Here is a 19,640-nt window from a genome sequence, read left to right as displayed (position 1 = left end):
GATAATTTCCATGTGATGACTGTGAGGTTGTTTTTGGTTCATAGAGGGAACAACTGAGTCGTCCGCAGCCCAAAATATCAGAAGACATCTGTTAATGAAGTTGAAGTGGCCCAGCACGTTTCCAAATGTATCGACTTGCTTCAGCTTTCTGCATTCATTCTTCTGCATTCAATCTGCAGCCCCTGGCTGCTCCCTTACACATACACACACATATACAGCGCACATGCCATCATCTGCAAAAACAACATGCTCTCAGCCCAAAGGCCAAATGAGAAGTCAATCCATTTCAACACCAAGTCAAGCGCAGCTACTGAAAATAAAGCTGACATTTCTCAACTTTGTACTTTGTAGCAGAGCTGGCATTGCAGCTAGGGTGCTGCATAATGCAAATCAGAGACCCCATTTCCTCCAGAAAAAAATGAACTACTGTAGCAGCCAAGTCCCACTGCAGGTGCCGAATGTTCACTCCCTGAGCTTCAGTGTTTGTCTCAGCCCCTGACCCTCGAAATGTACTCTCTTTCTCTCTGTCTCTGTCTCCCTCTCTGTTGTTCCTACTGCAGAAAAACTGCAGATCTGCGTCACCAAGGACACGAGAGACGAGTCTGATGGATCTGCCATCGCTCTCTCCACTCTTTTTCTCGCTTTCACTTTTTGCTGCCTTTTTCAAGGAAAACACATTCATTCAGGGGAAGCCGTCCTGAACCACAAAATCGCATCTGTTTCAAATCAAATCTGCAGCTAACAACAGAGAAACCTGGCTGACTCGTGCACAGGAGCAACACCATGCTGGATTGCCCTAAAACGCCACAGTATCCTCCAGAGGATGTAATTTTTGTGCACAACAAAGATGATTAGCTCTGTGTTAGCATGTTAGCATTATCCTCTCTCTTAGAACTACAACTAGTAGGGCAGCTCGCTTGTGCATTAGCATTCTCGAGAAAGTGAGGATGCTAAGTGTTAGAGGCTGATTAGCTGGGATGTGTGAAATCAGACAGTCCCGGTCTGAGTACAGACGCCCATATCCTCCTCTGACCCACTTCTCTCACTCGCTCTGGTTCTTTTACTTAATATGCTTGCTGCAAACAACTCAGACTAAGTTGGTGCAGAGCGCTCACAGCCACGCTTATTCAGACAGCATTCAGAGGTGGGTCAAGGGCTGGCGATAGAAATAACATGCCGACGTGTGGCTGACGAGAGAAAAGACATGCGTGCAGCTGCACAGCCAGCATGGCTGGTTACAGCAGCTGTGGTAGTCCTTGTATTGTTGTGGTTTTCGCCCAGTAAAACAGTCCACACCACATCGCTCATTCAATTCCAGCTCGTTTCCTGTTACCATGGCAACCCATCTCTTCCTCCTTCCCAACTATTCCTTCTTTCCACCTCTTCTTTCTCACTCATCCTGCCATACTTCAGCACAAGCTACATCAAATAGTGTGCCTATAAAGAGAACTGTTAAACCGGTAAATCACACGACACTATTATCATTATTCCTCAACTTTTTAACAGTGCATGCGACTAAGCCAAGCACTCGTGCACTGTTTTATCTAATCTTGCACTTGCACAGCGCACTGAGGAGAATGGGTGCAAGAAATCATTCGAACTGATAGCTTAAGAAGCTTTTACTCTCTCTCTCTCTCTCACACACACACACACACACATACAGTACACACACGCAGACATGGTGGGTAGATTTTGCTGCAGTGGATGTGTCGTTGGTGTCTTCACAGTGACATTGGTGCTGAGTTACAGTGCTAATGAGAACTTTAATGTCACCCACACACAGACTCCTGGCAGACAGAGTAGAGCTGTGATTACACTGAGCCCCAAGAACACACAGGAACACAATGATACACACACACAGACACACACACACAGCACGCACATGCCCAGATCACACTCACACATGTCGACAAACAAACATAAATGGGGTTGAGGTTTCACAAGCAAAGGCTTGTAAAAGCATCATGTACTCCGCTTGCAATCTCCTTCTTTCTCCTGTTGCACTGCGCTACTGTTCACGCAGCTTAAAGAGCGAGAGACACATACAGAGAATGGGAGAGAGAGAAATCGAGACACGCAGACAGGCAGCAGCAGGAGGAAGGGATGCAGCACTTCGAAGTTTTTCCGCGCCTTATTAAGCAGATATCGGCCAAATGTCACATTGATCACAATGATCCACATTAAACAGAGTTTTCTATACCACATGGTTCATTTAGAGTGGTAAGCTAACACATTACATACAGCTGCCACTGATACTGTGCCACTTCCTGCATGCTCTTCACTATAAATTCATTTTCATGTGAAAGCATATTGAAACTTTGCACATACTTGACTCGATAAAGGAAAAACAAGGACTCACGTTAGATCTCATTAACACGGAATTTTTAGCAACTGCAGTTAAAACCACCACTGGAGGAGCGCCATTCTTCAACATGTCAGTATTGGTCTGGAAAAAAAAAAAAACACAGAGCCACTCACAGGTGAAGTGGTTTGTTGAGGAGATGTAGAAGCTGTAATTATGTTATTATGTAATGAAGCTGAGGGAAGCCTTTTCTTTGTGGACACAGAAGACACCGAGTGTGGCACCGGCTCTGATCCCCGCTGCTCACAGCGGCAGTTATTCTACAGCATGGGCTGTGTGTGTGTGTGTGTGTGTGTGTTAGACAAGAACTTGATGGTATCGCAGCTTTTTAAAATTACCTTTCCAAAACACAAGAGCAAAAGTTTAAGGAACGGATTAAACCGAGTGTGTGTCTGCTCTAGCCTGAGCTTCAAACGATAGTGTGCCCAGATAACTGGCTTACAGTAGTAACCTAGCATTATTTTCAAAGGCAAGTGAACTATGTTTTTATGGGGGGTTTCAGGATATGTTGCAAAAACAGCTGTTGGGGACTGGAACATCCACCCTGTAGGAGGTGTTAGTTTATCAGTATTTTGAGGGACTCCACTCTAGACTTTTTACCTGAGACATGTAGCTTCAGCCTCAGTCTTTTAGCACTATGTAATGTAGGGAGCCATCAAGTGCATATTTAAGATCCTTTAACAGGCTTTTCCCTTTAAAATGAATTAACTAGAAATAAGCCAGCCATAGAATTCCAACTCACTCATGGATTTTAAGCAGCAGCAGCTTATGCTAGGAAGGCCTAGCTACAGCTGACAGAATCCACTTGAGACGATTGTAATTTCAGCAAAATCGACAGCCATCGGGGAAAAACGAGAAGCCCACTTTTCTTTATTTCTGTGTGACATCGAGGACCCGTTGTTTCGAAAGTTACTGCAAATTTCAAGCATCAAATTGGCCGCCGTTATCACAGTAAACAGCCAGAGCGGAGAGCTTGACAGTCACAGGAAAGGCAGCTAAGCAAACATCCAGCGTCGGTGTATGTACAGCTCTGCTCACACTGTGGTGAAGAAGCGATTCGTGGCTGCAGCCTCTTGCACACATAAGTTAATGTGAGTTAATCGGTCCCACGCGGAGAGATTTACACACACAGAAAGAGCATTGATATCACTGTAGATGGCTACTCGAAATCGACAGACACCCTAAATTTGCATCAGTGGCGTGGGAGAAATAAAACAGGAGAAACGCTGCGAGAGGCTGAGTTGATAGGAAGGCAGAGATGATGTTGTGGTGGTTTGGGGGAGGTGAACAGAGGACTGATGGAGACAGAGGAAGAGATAAAAGAGAGAAAGAAAGAGGCGGCGTAATGCTGTCAGTAACGGTCCTGCTGTCCTCTGTACAGGATATGACCCACGTTGTCGCCTATTAATCAATCATCATCATTTCCTATGCCAGAGTTGTGCTGCCAGCATCTGTGTGCCTTGACTGAAAGCATCAATCTTAGATGGGAGGTGGGGGTTGTGTGTAAGGCCAAGCCCCTTCACTCCCAATCAACAGCCCTCCCCCATTTGTCCGCTCTCCTTCTGCATGTGTGTCCGGCTCTCTCTCTTTCCAAGCATCATCAATACTGTTCAGCTGTCAATCTGGGACCCGCCCCCCTCTCTTTTTGTCTTTTCTTTCCACCTCATGTCTTCCTTTTTCTTTGACGGCTCCACCTCCCAATCTCTGCCGGCCCAAACCTCACCCCTGCTTTCAAATGGGAAATCAATAAGTCCGTTTGTGAAAGTCGCCCTCGTTCTCTCTCGCTCTCTCTTTTCGCTTACTCACTCGCACAGTCTCACACACACACACACAAACACAGTCACATATACAGTAATACGCCCTCCCTCATCTCCCACCAACACTGCTACTAACACAAAAACACATCATTAAATCCTGAATGTTAGACATTTAGAAAATCTGACAAATTCACATCTCCTTTTCATCCTGTCCCACTCAAAGACACTGCACTGCGGGGATGAAGCAACACAAACACACACTGTATTATAGTCTAAAAATGACGGCACATTAAGCTCAGGTGCTGCAATGCACACCACAACCAACTGACACCAAGGACAAGAGGAAACTGAACAAAATTGAGGGGCCAAACATCTATTTTCCAACTGCAAATGAAGACAATGACGTTTTAAAGAGATGGGAAACCCCTCGTCCTGGGTTTCCATAGAGGAGCTGAGGGGGCCAGGGCAGTTAACCAGACGTGCATTTGTCAAACCAGCTACTTAGTCCTCATCCTTAATGTCCTATTTCTGGTAAAAGATATTGTCTGAGTCTGTTTTCAAGTGTCCTCTTCACCTCATTTGGACGAAAACATTGACCAGCGACACACAGATTAGATTTGTACTTTATCGCAAGTGTTTTAAAACTGTAATTCTCAGTTTTACCACAGAACACCGGCCAGTTTGGGTAATGTGCATCTGGTTAACTTTCCCATCTCCGCTAAAGAGCTGCACATAGCTCCCTAACAAAGCTCCAAGAATCATTGTGAGAATGATGAATTCTGTCCAAACTATTTGCGACAAACAGTTTATTTTAGTCTGTGTCAGAGAGGTCTACACTTGACAGCTGGTAAAAACATGAACGCACAGCAGTGTGTAACAAAATAAAAATTTCAGAATGTTCTTCCTTGACCTGCCTATTTTTAATTCCTGTTCGGTGCAGAACGATTATGTTAAATTATGCATGAAAATACTACAGTCTCTTCAGTTATTTTTCAAATTGTAGTTAGTCTGTGTCTGTCAGAGACCTTCAGGGTCCCTCTGGGATTTCCTTCCGTTGAGCAACTGAATTTGATGCTCTCCAAAGAGCACGGCCCTGTAACAGTGGAAGCTACCGTAAGAGTGCTAAAAGGGGGATATGAAAGGGTACTGCTGTAAATCCTGCCATAAAGAGAAAGGATGGGAGACAGCTTTATCCAGCTAAGAGCCTGCACAGGAGGATTAGGGCTACAGGGAGCAAGATAGGGAGAGGAGGAGGAGGATGTGACGAACAGGAGCAGCGATTGTGTGACGGGTAACAACCTTGATAAAAATGGAAAGAGGAATGGAAGGGATGCAAAAAGGAAATGGGGAGAGGGGAAGCAGGGAGACGACTGCGTGGAGAACGCGTCAATACGGAGGTCAGACTCTGTAGGATTACAGCGGGAAGACGATATCTACATCAAAACACATTCATGCCCTGCAGGTTAGAGCAAAGCAAACGCACGCACACACACAGCGGCTGTCTGGACACTATAAAAAGCTTAATTTTATGTTAAGCTCATCCCCACTGTCTAAATACTCAAGGACTGCTCTCACATGTGCTCTGCAGGATTCTGGGCACATACGGTACCGAAAGACACAGATGAGAATTTGGCGTATGGAACATGAATTTTGACACAAACGCACATAAATGGGTTTTTAATGATCAAATGTCCGTAGAAGTTTCTCTTTCCGCGACAGTGTAAGATTTGCAAAAATTCCGCAGAGTACAAAGCAGCTGGACTTACAGGAAATAGGCTGGTGGCATAAACCTGCCATTGACCATTTATATCAGTTGGCTTTCTCCTCCCCTTCCCCTATCAGTGTGTTACTGTACTTTAGAGTCTCCTCAACAGCCTCCAAGCTATCAACCTCTGCCCTAATCCTAACCTGGTCGCTAACAAGATAATATGGATTAAAAAAGAATATTTTGCTTGATTAAAAACATGTTGTGAACCTTTTTTTTTTAGAAAAAAAAAAATGACGTTTGGACTTTACAACACTTATTGGAAATTGGATCACACAAATCAGAGACAATCTGGCTCAGCCACCACTTGAATCTAATTCTAGAAATAAAATAATACTAATTATATTAGTGTGAGCTATATTCACAACTGTGCAGAAATACCGGGTTTAAACTGAATCACCTGTGTATCTGTGATACCCATGTTTTTCAAGCGCAGTGGGTTTTGTCTGTTTTTTTGTCTTGTTTCCTGCTTCTCCAACAAAATCAAGCAGTTTACTTCAACCTGAAAATGGTCCAAGGTTCCTGGAAAGGTTCCCATAAGAAGATATGAGAGCATGAAACCTCCTGCCTGCTTTCTACGTGTACACGCCTTAGTGTGAGTGTGTGTGATTATTTTCAAAAAAGTGAGGTGCAGCAGTGTCATAGGGGTGTGGGAGCAGGGAAGAGGAGTGATCCAGTTCCTCCTCGCCGCTTTTGAAAAGTCAATGACAGATGAATAATTTACAGAGAATCAGTCAGGGGCCGTCAGTGCCACTGTGAGGCAAAACTGCAACAAAGGAGACAAAACAGGACCGGACTAAAGCACCGACCATGTTCTACAGGTAGTTTCAGAGAGGGCAAAAGATGGAAGAAAAAAAGAAAAAGAACTATACATAACAATGGGAAAGACTGAGTAAGAGGATGAAGAAACACGGCTGCAGCTGACAAATGAACGAAAGGGTTTTAGACAAAGAGGAAACATTCAGCCCGTGAAAAACCCTGCTAACCCCTCCACCATCCATCCACTTCACACACACATACACACACATGGCAGGTGAAAAACCATTACCAAGAGGTGCCGATAAGGCCCTCATCATCAGGTCAAGCTCCCCTCCATTCCTCTCCTGTCTTGCTTTGTTCCTTTTCCATGTTCTATCTGTACCCATCAATAACCTCTCTCTCTGTGCCCCTCCCCGTCCCATCCACAATCAAATTACTGTGTCAGACTGCAGGAGGTGTCGAGGCGAGGATACTTCTTGCCTCACTTCAGCCCCATCACAAATCCTCACCCGGCCCAGCAAATGCACGGCAGGTCTCGCATACTTTGAGCCTGTATCGCACGCCCGGAGAGGCTCCTCAGTGGTGAGGTGGTTGCTAGGTGCCACTGAAGTAATGATGTGAATAATCAGCCTCTTTGGCTTCATAATGAGGGCTGTGAGGAGGACAGCACAAACTCATTTGCATCATCTGAATGGAGGAGGCGTTTAGTGTAATACTGCCTAAATGCTCCTTTGGAGGTTTTTCCATCGTACCTGGAAAACAGTTTTTTAGGAAAAACATAAGCGATCACACACACACACACACACACACACACACACACACACAGAAATGAGTTTTAAATATCACGCATTAATGGCTGTTACCCTGAGTGCAGCAGCCATGGGACAATGCAATACTGTTGTTTTGATTTTTATAATCAGAAGTCACAGATAAAAATATATATCATGACTGAAAACATTTTCATCATCAAAGTCTATTTTTACACTTGGTATAATGAAGAACTGCATCAACAACCTCCCTGCACTTTAATTTCTGAATGTCACCGCCGGTCAGCTGAACATCAGGTTGTTTGCAGCTAGAGCTGAAACAATTAACTGATTATTCAATGAAGTGATGGACATGAAATTAATTAGGTACTACTTGGATAATCAACCAGAAAAACAGCTGCTCAAGGGTGATGACGTCACACCTTTGTTTGTTATATATGCTGGTTTTTGAATATCTTTAGGCCTGGATTTATGGTGGAGTAAAACAAGCAATTTAAAAATGTCACCCTGGGCTCATGGTAATTATGATGGCCATTTTTTTTTTTTATTATTTTCTGATATATAAGCGACAAAATAATTGGCAAATCAAGAATGAAAATAATTGTTAGTTGCAAACTATAAAATGTGAATGTTCTGTGATTTTCCTCTGATGGAAAAATAGGTTTTAGCAAACATAAAACTGAGAAGGAACAGTTCTAATATCAGTCTTATGTCTGCACCGAAGCCTAAATATGAAGCTGGCACCATCGGCCCGTTAGCCTAGCTTAGCCTGGCTCTGTCCACCAACCAACACCTCTACGTTGACATGCTTTATCCTATATCTTAAAATGACAAGCCCTTAAAGCCGCACCTGTTTCCTCCTGCTTTCAGTCAGTTTGCTAAGCTAAGCTAAGCTATCAGTCATCAGGGACGTAGCCTCATGTTTATTCGACATACATGAGCGGTGTTGATCTTCTCATCTAAGTCTCAGCAAGAAAGCAAACAAGTGAATTTGCCCCTGCCACTCTTCATTCTAAATTCAAGACAAAAAACGGTGGGAACGACTACAACTTCCCACTATGCCATGCACTCGTGCATGCAAACATGTGCCCTCACTGCACAAATACACACACACACTCAGCCATTGACAGAAACACTAGCCTGATTAAAATGGAAAGGATTAGGACCAGGTGCTCAGATGAATTGTTTGTACAAAACCCAGAGAAAATACAGTATGTCAGGGGATCTGACACGAGCCCATCACGCTGCACACATCAATGGGTATTCCCTCTAATCTAACCAGTCGTTTGTCACTCCCTCCACCCCACTTCTGTTTGCTTCCGTCAGCCTCTCTCCCATCCCCGACTGTGGTGTTGTCGGTTATGCTACAGCATGCCCTGCAAGAACAGTATGTGAGTTTATAGACTGCATGTATGTGTGTCTGTCTTCTCTTCGCTGTTCTGCTCTGCTCCCTCTGAATCAGGACATGCTGTGAGCGGCTGATGATGGTGATGACTCAGTAATGTGAGAATGTCACCAGAGTCTGGGAACTGTGACTGGTTTCTGTTTCTCTGCCAGTGATGCTCAGACTGTAGCTTTCTCAGCACACTTCACTCACTTTGTTTTTGCTCTGGGGAGTTTCTGCGCCCATTTCAGGTGTCTTTCAAGCAGGTAAAGTCTGGATGCAATTTAATAATCGATGCATGAATCAATGCGTCTCCATTAGCCGGATCCCAAATCTGATTGCAATCCCAGGGTTTTCCAGGGCTACGTGCTAAATCAGGGTCCACACCTGAAGCTGTTGGGCTGAAAGCACCTGTAGAAGAACAATTTGTGCAATGACTTGTGGGAGGTAACTATCCATAAAATAGCACAAACACATGGGTGAACATGAATATTCAGATGCACCAGCATGACAAAAGCTTTGCTCGTCCTCACAGGCACCCGCTCACACCGTTTCCTCACTGATAACAGATCGATGCTCTGTCGCCCACACAGATCATTCAGCGGTTACACCGATCAGGGATCAGACAAACACCGCAAAAGCACCCTATGTCGTCTGTATGACCCCATGTGTTGGAATCGCTGTCCTGCTTCCTTTCTGTTGCTTTTATTGTGACAGGAACAATGGCGGCTAATTTCAGTGTAGTGACAGTGTCACTTGAGCAGCCGTTATCACAGGGGATAGGCACTGAGAACAGCTACTTCCACAGGAAGCATACTGATGTAGTTCTGCCTGGTAAGACATAGGACTATGTTTGCATCTTGGAGGGATGGATGCATTGATACCTGTTCAGTATCTGGCTTTTTTTGCTTTTTTGGCTGCACGCTCTATGAAAATTCTTAAAGAGTAAAAACAATGAGCCTCGACCATCACTTACTACCTTCACCCATCAACTTATTATCTTGTAGGTCTAGCTTCAAGAGGGTTAAGGTTACGGTTGAGTCGATTTAGGACATAGGACTTGTTTACACCGGAGAGGAAGCACTGACTGAAAAGTCATGCTCTCAGGAATAAAACGCCCCGTTATTTGTGCATGTAAGCAGGGAGTGGATGAAGATCTGATGGAATAGACTTGTTTAAGATGAATCCCTTCTCGCCTGGTGGCTGCAGCTGGGGGAGGTGACAAAAAGCTACACTCAACTTGGACCTTTTCCATCAGCATCAACAGTATAGACGGGAAGTCACATTCACATTTATCAGATCTTGACTGGAAAAAAAAAGCTTAATAACCAGCGATGCTCATGGTCTGTGTGATAGACCACTCGGTGTTGAACCAGAACTCTGCTTGCACCAGGGATCTAGTGTATTTTATTCCACACATTCCTTGTCAACACCTGGCACCTACATTACCCATAATGCAACTGTAACTGCAGACAGTTCGGCTGGAGATTCTGGTGTGCTATGCTCGTAGCTGCTAATGTAGCGTCGCACCACTAGCCACAAGCAGAAGCAAGGAGCGGTCTGCAGAGGTTTGGTGAGCTCACTTCTCTCTAACTCCACACCCGAGATTTTTTTTTTTTTTTTTTTTTAATTTTACAGACTTGTAGTCTTCAAGTGACATCACTTAAGGTGATTTATCAGTTTTTGCACAGCTCCCTCTGGAGCCACAAAAGAATTCAAACTTTTTCTTCCCACATGCAGCAGTACTAGCTGAGACCTGTAAACACACTTTGATGTGTAAAATTTCCTCAAAAGTTGCGTTTTTCATTGTGATAATCATGACAGTTTTATTGTTTAACCCTCATTCATTCAACTGTTTCACAGAGAGGTTTTATCTAAAGACCCCATTCACCTCAAATTCATTCATATTTCAGATGCCTTCACCTCTAGGCGAGACGGTAAATGAAATGTGATGTGCTGTTCCATTCCATTTCTCACCCAATATGAACACCATTAAACAGCTTACAGACATTACTCTAAAAACCGTGTCTAAATAGCACATACTTGCACTCTCTGCTTTATAAATGGCTTCCAAAGAGCTGCTTCAATGAAGTTCTGATTAAATGGATTCCATTTTTGTCAATGATTCATTCCATTGACTGGCAATTTTCTATCCCTTTCACATAAACAATTCGGTCTACAGATTAATGTCATGCTTATGCACAAAAACTGAATTAGCATGTGCATCTCAACACAAAGGAGACCAGAAATGTGAAACAGTGCTGTGCTGTCATGGCGGTACTTGTGTATCTCAGATGATTTGTGTTTTAAAATCAGTCTCCTCATATTACTGTTGTTTCTCAATCCAACTGTCGTCTTCCTTTTGTTTTCCACCAAATGACGCTGCATAAAACTACAGTGGCTGATTTGTTTTGTTTGTGAAAAATCTGTCGCACAGAAGCATCATGGTTTTTGTTCTTAAGTCATGAAGATATTCCATACAGATACGGGCTGCTGAGCACTTGTCATTAGCTTAAACGAATAAATGCCCAGTGTTGAACGATTTTATGTCTCCTGTGTTCAGTTATCAGTTATCAATAGCAGCCATTTCTGCTTTCTCTAGCCCCTTCTCTCTCCTCACTTTGTCACAGAAAATCAAACCTAACACATCACCCACTCATCAAATCATTCAACTAAGCATACCAGTGAGACAGCGGAGAGATGAGCCAGATAGCAAGTGTGCATTTGTAAAAGTCATAATGCGTTTATGTCATAGATCTGATCGAATTGGACGCATTAAAAGGACTCACTGCAACTTTTATCTCATTATGAGTAGAGCTGAGCTATGGCCTGCAGTGACTGGCTGGATACATGCAGCTCACACACACACGTGCATGGACAAGCGCATACTGTTGTGTTTGACTTTTTCAGCTGAAATAAACGGTACCCACGCACCGGGCAAACAGGACAGTACTCCTCCATACACCAAGTGAATGAGGGAAAGGACTGTGTTTTTTTTTAGAGTGGTGGCCTGCAGGAGGGAGGGAGGGAAATAATATGAGGAGAAAGAAATGGGTGTGGATGCGTTGATTGGAGCCGAGGCCCAAGGCAGCCACGGAGCGCGCGGTGCGGTGTCACAGTGCTGCGTAGACGGGGAACAGAGGACGACGAGGAGGCGTTTCCATGGGAGTGCTGCTGTGTTCTTCTCGAACAGACGCATTCCCTTATCTCCTGCCTGGGGAGAAACAAACACTGGCAGCTCATATGAAGGGGAGTTTCCCTGGATCTATTTGAGCTGCGTAGAGAGGCAACAGAGCCCTAATTGAATTTGATGGAGAGAGAGGAAAGTGCGGGACTTGCAGTTGGGCCGTGCTGTTTGTGTTGATAGCAGAGCAATCTGTACATTATGTGCTGTGTCAAAGCCTGCTTTCATTTCATTTGCATAAAAAAAGCTGCCAGTTTCAGCAAATGAGTAGTTTAGCATAACATCCATTTGTATTAAAGCAAAATGTGTTAACATATGCTGAGTCAGTATGTTTTATTATAGTGTTACTACTTCTGAATGTCTTGTCCCGAACTTAGAGAATAATACAGATATAAATACTGTATGTGTTTTAGCAAATTTGTCAGTTTGAGCAGAAATATCAGGATCCTGGGTAATGTGGTGCATATAATTTAGATTGCTTTGATATTTATATATCATTTTAGCCATGCTAGCAGTTGGGCATTAGGGATAGCAACATCAGCCTTTTCACTGGTCACTACTCTCTAGAGATATTAGGAAGATTGCCCTCAGCCTCAGCTGTACTTTGTGTTGAGGGCTAGTAACCAAATGGTAGCAAGCAAACACGCCAAACAAAGCTGCTGACCATGTTAAACACAACTAAACTGCTGCAGGTTGGCATTGTCACTGTTAGCATGTTAGCATGCTTGCATTCGAATAGCTTGTACCTCATTTAGCCGCTAGCCTGACTGCAGACTCTTGTTTCGACTTGCTATATTTCTATCCTGTTCCTCCCTACATCTCTGCTCTGCTTCTTGTGCTGCTATAATGCTAATTAGGGAGAGTTTTGTAATTCTGCTTGATTTGAAGGAAAATGCAATCAGCCTATCCTAAAACGCAAACCTAAACAGCTAAATTAAATACGAGGCCTTGTAGGAATAGAGAGTGATAAAGGAGACAGGTGATTGAATAAGCAGAGGGGCCAGAGAGGCTGTGTGAAGGAGCACACAGTGGGATCTGTGTGGACAGGCCTGTAATTGAAGGGAAGGAAAGGGCCTTAACCTAGATCAGTATCTATCACTCCAGCAGGAAGAGAGAGCTCAACACCCACATACAGTCTTTCCAGAAAGGGAGAGGGAGAGATAAACCAAGGCCCCTGGTGGGAAGTAAGTCTATAAGGAGGAGGGAGAGAGCAGTGGTGATGATGTGGAGACGAATACTGGACACATGTGTACGTGTGATGCCAGTTCCTCAGAGCTCTGGCACAGATGGGAGGAAGACAAAGAGAGAGGATGTGAAAAGAAAGCGAGAGACAATGACAGATAGAGGAAGAGAGGAGATCAACATGTTGAGATGCAGCCCTGGAGACACAGCCACCAGAGAAGCAGAGAATTATGGGAGTGCAAATTAAATTACACCGGAAGGGACAGTCAGGTCTGGACCTGCAGGAAACACTGCACATGGGGCTCTTTGTGTATGTGTGTGTGTGTGTATGGGTGTGTGTGTGTTTGTGTGTGTGCGTGTGATACAACATAGCATGTACACAGATCAAAAGGTATAAAGAGCACAAGCAGGAAAGAAGAAAGAAAGAAAAGAATAGAAAGTTAAACAGGGCGACTCGGTATCGTATCCTGCACGCATAAAATAATCATAATGACACCGAAAATAAGCTTTTCCACATTCTTCTTCCATTATCTTTGATTTGATAGATTTTATTTGTATGTGCATGTGTATACGGTGTACTGCACAGGCCACACTTTACCAAAACTTCTACTTTTTAACCCAAATTGTGTTGTTTGTCGGCGCAGCCAATGGTTATAGCAGAAAAGCTCTGTTCACATCTGTTCACATCTCCTGTTGCCATTCTTCCATTTCAAATGAAAGAGTCTGAACAATTACTGTTTGAAAACATTAGATATTGAGAACCTTCAGTTGCTGTAAGTCCTTTAGTGTTCTGAAATTAGCTTTTCAGGGCTTTCCAGATACTGCCAGGCTACACGTTGCTCCCAGCAATCTGCATAAACTGGCCTTTTTCACACCAGCCATTTCAGCACAGGTGTTATTAACATTAGAAATGGCTCTTTTTTTTATTCGAGTGTCCCAGTAAGTCATGACAGTGTGACAGTGAGCCAGCATACATGATACCAGGACCCTGAATCTGAAGCAGCTAAATGGAATTCAGCCATCATCATCATCATTTTCATTATTTACGCCTCTGAAAAAGGCCTGTCAAATGATCTTGTTCAGGTGTAATGCATTTGTTGGGGACTATGTTCAGCTGCTGATTAATACACATTTGGAGCACCAATGAGTGATTATGTCATCAGGATGGGGTATGTGGATGGACTCCTTAAAAACTACAGTGCACATTTTTATGAGAAGTAAGTGCAACACTGTGGCTCACTTATATTTTGAATAGTTTTTGGAGGTTATCTATATCAGGCTTTAGCTACACAGGTAACACTTGCTAGCAGGATCAAAGTATTGTTGTTTTATATGTTTTCAAGGGATTTGTTGACCATGACAACATATAGAAATGATCAACAGCCATGTCTATTCAATAGCAGAAAATTTGTTTTATAACCTTTATAACTGAGCAATTCACGTACTCGTAGTAAAAACAGTCGGATGAAGGCCAGCATCATATCGACAGTGGAAGGTAAGGAAAGCACTTCTAAGCATAGTCGTCATCTGACAATGCCAAAGCTCTCTTTGCATTAACTGTATATGACACAGGATGGAGACCTGACCATTGAAGCAAATCCTGCATCAACCTGCGCTGAGCTGCAGATGGAAATTGTACCATACATACAGCTCAGCAGGGGCAACCTAGCTACCTCAAAAAATCATATCAGGGTGCTCCACAGCCTTTCACGTGTCTGCATACCAAGATGGCGGCAACAGCTGGTCCGGGAACCAGAAGAAATTAAGAATATTTAGCTGGTCTTCACAATCCTTTTTGGAATCCCATCACTTTCGAACTAAAGAGGAGCCGTTTAGTGACTTAGCAACATGTTATGTTTGTGTTATTGTGTCTGCAATATTTGCCTTAGTTACACCCGGGCAGGTTCAGGAGGTAGAGCGTGTTTTGCACTTATCAGAAGGCTGGTTGTTCGATCCCCGGCTCCTCCAGCCTGCTTGTCAAAGTGTCCTTGGCCAAGACACTGAACTCCAAATAGCTCACGATGGCTGTGCCGGGCTATGCAAGTGTGTGTAAATGGGTGAATGCTGCATGTGTTGCGAAGCACTTTGAGTATATAAATGCAGTCCATTTACACCACCCAGATATCCTAATAGATGTGTGTTGCTTGCAGTTGTTTTTCTTTGGATAGCTTAGCTAACTGGCAAACTCTAGTAACACATCATCCTCTGACAGTAAACAAGGCAAGACTCAGTGCGATCCACCATCCTGATGAAAACTAGCTGGTCTGAGTGATAATGACACCCACAGTTTACATCTGTCCAAGAAGATTAGTAAGCTAGTTATGTCTTATTATGTGTGCAGTATCTGTGCGTGCTGTTTATATGTGTTGATATTGCTGCCTCTTTGTGACAGGTTCCTGTTTCCCTCTCCTTTCTTCTTACCTCACTTCTTATCTGTTCACCCGTCGCCTAAACTCACACAACAGCGACAACACACATCTACAGTATACACAAACACCACGTGATGCTACGGTTTCAACTCGTTGAAACCATTTGAAGGGAGCAGCTGTTTCAGATGTGGATGAATTTACAACAGTGGAGAGGTCTGAGGTGAGAGGAATAAGAGGAATAAGAGATAAGAGTGAACAGCAATAACTGTTGTTTCCAGCTGTCTAATGCCTTTTTATTGTCCAGCAGAGTGATTCTTCAAGGAGCAGCGGTTTGTGATGCAGGCCTGGGGTGCTGTGCTTTCACAAAGGTCATATGACCACTGAAGCAGATTAGCAATTCAGATCGGGCTAAAGGGGCTAAAAGGCTGCTGTAGCCCTGCCTGAGTCTGATTACATTAGCAAAGAGTAGGAGTGCAAAGGCACACAACTGATTAGATGGCATAGGAAGGAAGCAGCTATAAGATTTTATAGGAAGCCGACTCAGGCGCATATATATGTGCATGCACACAGTCTCTGACAAACAGGCATAACAATGAGGTATGACTCACAATACACAAACATATAAACAGCACATGATTCCATTGTGAAGGTTTATCCTCAGTATATCCTCCCACTAACTATCCTTCCTCACACACACACACACACACACTCACATAGATTATCAGCACTCACAGCCCAGCACCCTGACCATCTGCCCTCGTACAACATCCATCTTGCACAAAGGAGTTCGGGCTGCAGGATCATTATGAGGGTAGTTTTGAGGGAATACTTCCTGCTTTTCGAGGTTCATTCCCTGACCTGTGTTACAGCGTTGTCTTGGTGATGAAGCAGCTCTCTCTGCTTTGGACACATTTGATAACAACTGTCATTACGTTTCCTCAAAACCTTAATGTTCATGGTGAGGGAACTGGCCAGGCATCAGACTTTTCAAATTTCAAGATGATAAAGCTATGCTACATATACTGTTCATGCAGTACGAAATGCATGTAGCACAGGCTAGTGTGCAATAATGTGAGTAACATCATATCGCCACCTAAATCTCCCACAGCCCCAGTGTCATTAACCATATTCCATACCAGCAATTCTGAATCCTGTTAAAAAAATACCCCCACACAGGACACCCTCCATCCATCAGGTGGCTTCATGAGTTTCTGGCTGAATTTAGCTAATCAGGTGTGGGTAGAGGTGAGCAAGGTGGAGAACATGTTAATCATGGTTTTTGTGCCAGTAAAGTTATCTACTGTACACTGCTATACATCACTGCCAGACTAGTTAAAAAAATGGATATTTGTAATAAAAGGAGCTTGTCTTCCCTATAGGCCTTGTGCAGGGCCTTCTTTCAGCACCATGGACAGCGAGAACAGTAGGATGCACAGCTGAGGGGGAGACGGAGCCTCTGCAACAGTCCAACGCACAACAAACGAAACAGATTGAAGTGTAATTCAACCAGTGCATCCCCACCATGTTTCTATTTACTGGCAGGCTTTCAGCATTCAACACAGAGGAGTGGGCCTTGATGCCTACAGCAACACAAGGGAAAGTGTGTTGGTCTCTGTGTGTGTGTGTGTATGTGTGTATGTGTGCATGTGTGCATGTGCGTGCATATACAGTAGGTGACGTAAACCTTGGCACGCAATGCTGTTGACATGCACAACATGTACTCCACAGCCTGAGATGTGTGCCCTAAGACTGCCATGCTATTGGAACAACAAGCAAACTGGGGACAACACAAAGCCTGGATTAGAAATCACTCGCGTGCTATTAACGATATTGAAATGAGCACCACTCCACAGCCCTCTCGCCCCTCATCTCACAGAGCTGCGGCGCAAGCCTGGCCCTTACTCCAAATGTCAAACGTCACTTCCACAGTCACCGTCCACAAAGTAGTGCTTTGTAGAAAGATTAGCTCGCAGCGGCAGAAAAAGACAAACAAAGCGAGGGAGAAGAGAATGGTGAAGGACTGCTGGGGTCTGCTGACCTGTGCTCTGGCCCCCTGTGTCACTCCCATGTGGTGCAACAGTGTGTTTGTGCGAACCCTGACGGGTCAATGATGCAGCAAAGGCACTGCTGGCCTACTGGTAACTACACCAATATACTGACAGATATGTCCAACGGTTGCCATGACGACTGTGAGCCCACCCCCTTAAATGTACTTGCGCGTGTGTGTGTGTCTGAATGTGTGTGCGCGCGCGCGACCCGGCCTCATTAGTCCTACCTTGCATTCCTCCATGCACGTCCTAACCGAGTACGCATCCGTCTCGTATTTCTGAACCAGCAGTTCAAACTCCCGGTAGTTCTTCTCCGCCTGCTGGTCGAGACTCTGATAAGCCCGGACACACTCTCTGCATCCCAGCAGATCCACCCCCATGGCCATATCCAGGGTGCAATTCAAATCGTCCGGACTCGTAAACCCGTAAAACAAATCCAAAAGTGAGTAGGAATTACAAAAAGAAAGGTATAAATCGCTCAGATTCACGTACGCCAACTGTGTCCCCCTTTCCCCTCCACCGGAGAGGCCCAGGCACACGGTCTCCGCGTCCGTGAAAGTAAAGCAGTCTTTGGACAGGCTGTCAGGGTGACAGGTGTCCATTCGCCACAGAGGTTTGGTAGAATTCCCTAGAAAAATAACATCTTGCTCTCTGGCGAGACGGCGGGGGTCGGGTGATGTTGGGATGTGGTGTCGGTGGAGGGAGTTTGGGTACTCGCCCATGTCCGTAATTGCAAGCCCCTCGTCCGACCGCTTGTCTCGGGTTCGCGTCAGTTTCGCCTCGGCGCAGAACCACAAGTGATCAGAGAGCAGGACGGTGATGAACAGCAGAGAGGCCAGCGACAGTCGCCATCTCTGGGCCCGCTCCGACTCGGTAAATGGCTTCTCGTTCTCTCGGGGTGCAAACCAGAATTTTAAGCCTTCATCATGCTGCCGACGCATCCAAGCACCCCTGGTCATATTTTAGGAAAGTGCTGCCCTGGCCGACTCCACCGCGGGGGCTGCTCTGCCACAATACTCATTGACTTGGGGGGAGATGGACTCCGGTTGGTTCTCCTCTGTAACGGTGTGGTGCCGTGCCTCCGCCGGTCCAGGGCGCTCCTCTATCGCGCCCGCAACAATCGGTGCTATTCCGATCCAATTAGCGCGCCCGCACAGATTAAGCTTCGCGCTGCCGCATCCCGGTTCTCCATGGCTCTCCGGGGGGAAACGGCGTCCTCTTTGACCGCATGCCCCCCTCTCCTTACCGTCCGTCCCCGGGTTTGTTCTCTCGTCGGGGGCGCAGGGAGACCAGCTGTTGCGAGCCTCTCGGTACTGATGCTGCGCGTCTGCCGCCGTTCGGTTTGCAGATTCACTTAAAGGAGAGCAACGAGCCCTTTCGATGCACGCAGGCTGGTTTCTCTGTCCCGTACCTGGGCGGAAAGCCTAGAATCATTTCTCCCGTTGGCCATTGTCATCTTGGACCGCGGTTAAGTTGCCGCCATGTTCGTCTTGAAACACTTTTTCGGAGAGCGGGGTCTGTTTGCGTCATCTCCATCGTTGCGATAGCTCCATCGTTGCGCAGTGGCGGAGCAGCTTATTACCTATGTGCACACACACACACACACACACACACACACACACAGGAAGGGAGAGAGAGAGAGAAAGAGAGAGAGAGGGAGCACAGACACACATAAAGGTGGTTAAAGGTGTTTTGACTGTCCACTCTGCGCTTCCTGAGTAATAATCGCCAATTATTGTCCCGGTGAGGTACAAGCACACACTTTTGGCGACATCTTGCTTTTGGTGCAGGATAGACGCGATCCTCCATTCACAAGAACAACAATGCAGTTAAGACATCACACTCACTGTTTCCATGTAGCCATTAAGATTCACTGATCCGGCCCATTTCATACACCCATTGTGGACTGCAGAGCCACAAATGACAGAGCTTCCCCTTTTACCCACAGGAGACGGAAGTGAAATTAAGGTGTAGGAAGTGAAAGCTTTGACAACACTAGTGCAGACCAGTCATGCCTGAGCCTCTGAACGAGTGGAAAGCAGCTGAACAAGCATGGTTGGTGC

At 45.0% G+C, this 19,640-nt stretch overlaps 1 protein-coding gene across 1 annotated transcript in view; it reads right to left on the bottom strand.

Annotated features, from left to right (window-relative positions):
* The window catches only part of LOC121616594 (transmembrane protein FAM155A), a 72,511-nt gene extending 53,749 nt beyond the window's left edge, over positions 1 to 18,762 (bottom strand). The window contains exon 1 of the mRNA XM_041951432.1: positions 17,805 to 18,762. Coding sequence (XP_041807366.1) covers positions 17,805 to 18,536 — 732 coding nt within the window. The 5' untranslated portion in view covers positions 18,537 to 18,762. The remainder of the gene's footprint in view (positions 1 to 17,804) is intronic.
* Positions 18,763 to 19,640: the final 878 nt, after the last annotated feature.

The sequence above is a fragment of the Chelmon rostratus genome, chromosome 13 (assembly GCF_017976325.1).
Source record: "Chelmon rostratus isolate fCheRos1 chromosome 13, fCheRos1.pri, whole genome shotgun sequence".
NCBI lineage: Eukaryota > Metazoa > Chordata > Actinopteri > Chaetodontiformes > Chaetodontidae > Chelmon > Chelmon rostratus.
Note: the sequence above shows the minus strand (reverse complement) of the source record. Positions and strands in the feature narration are given on the sequence as shown.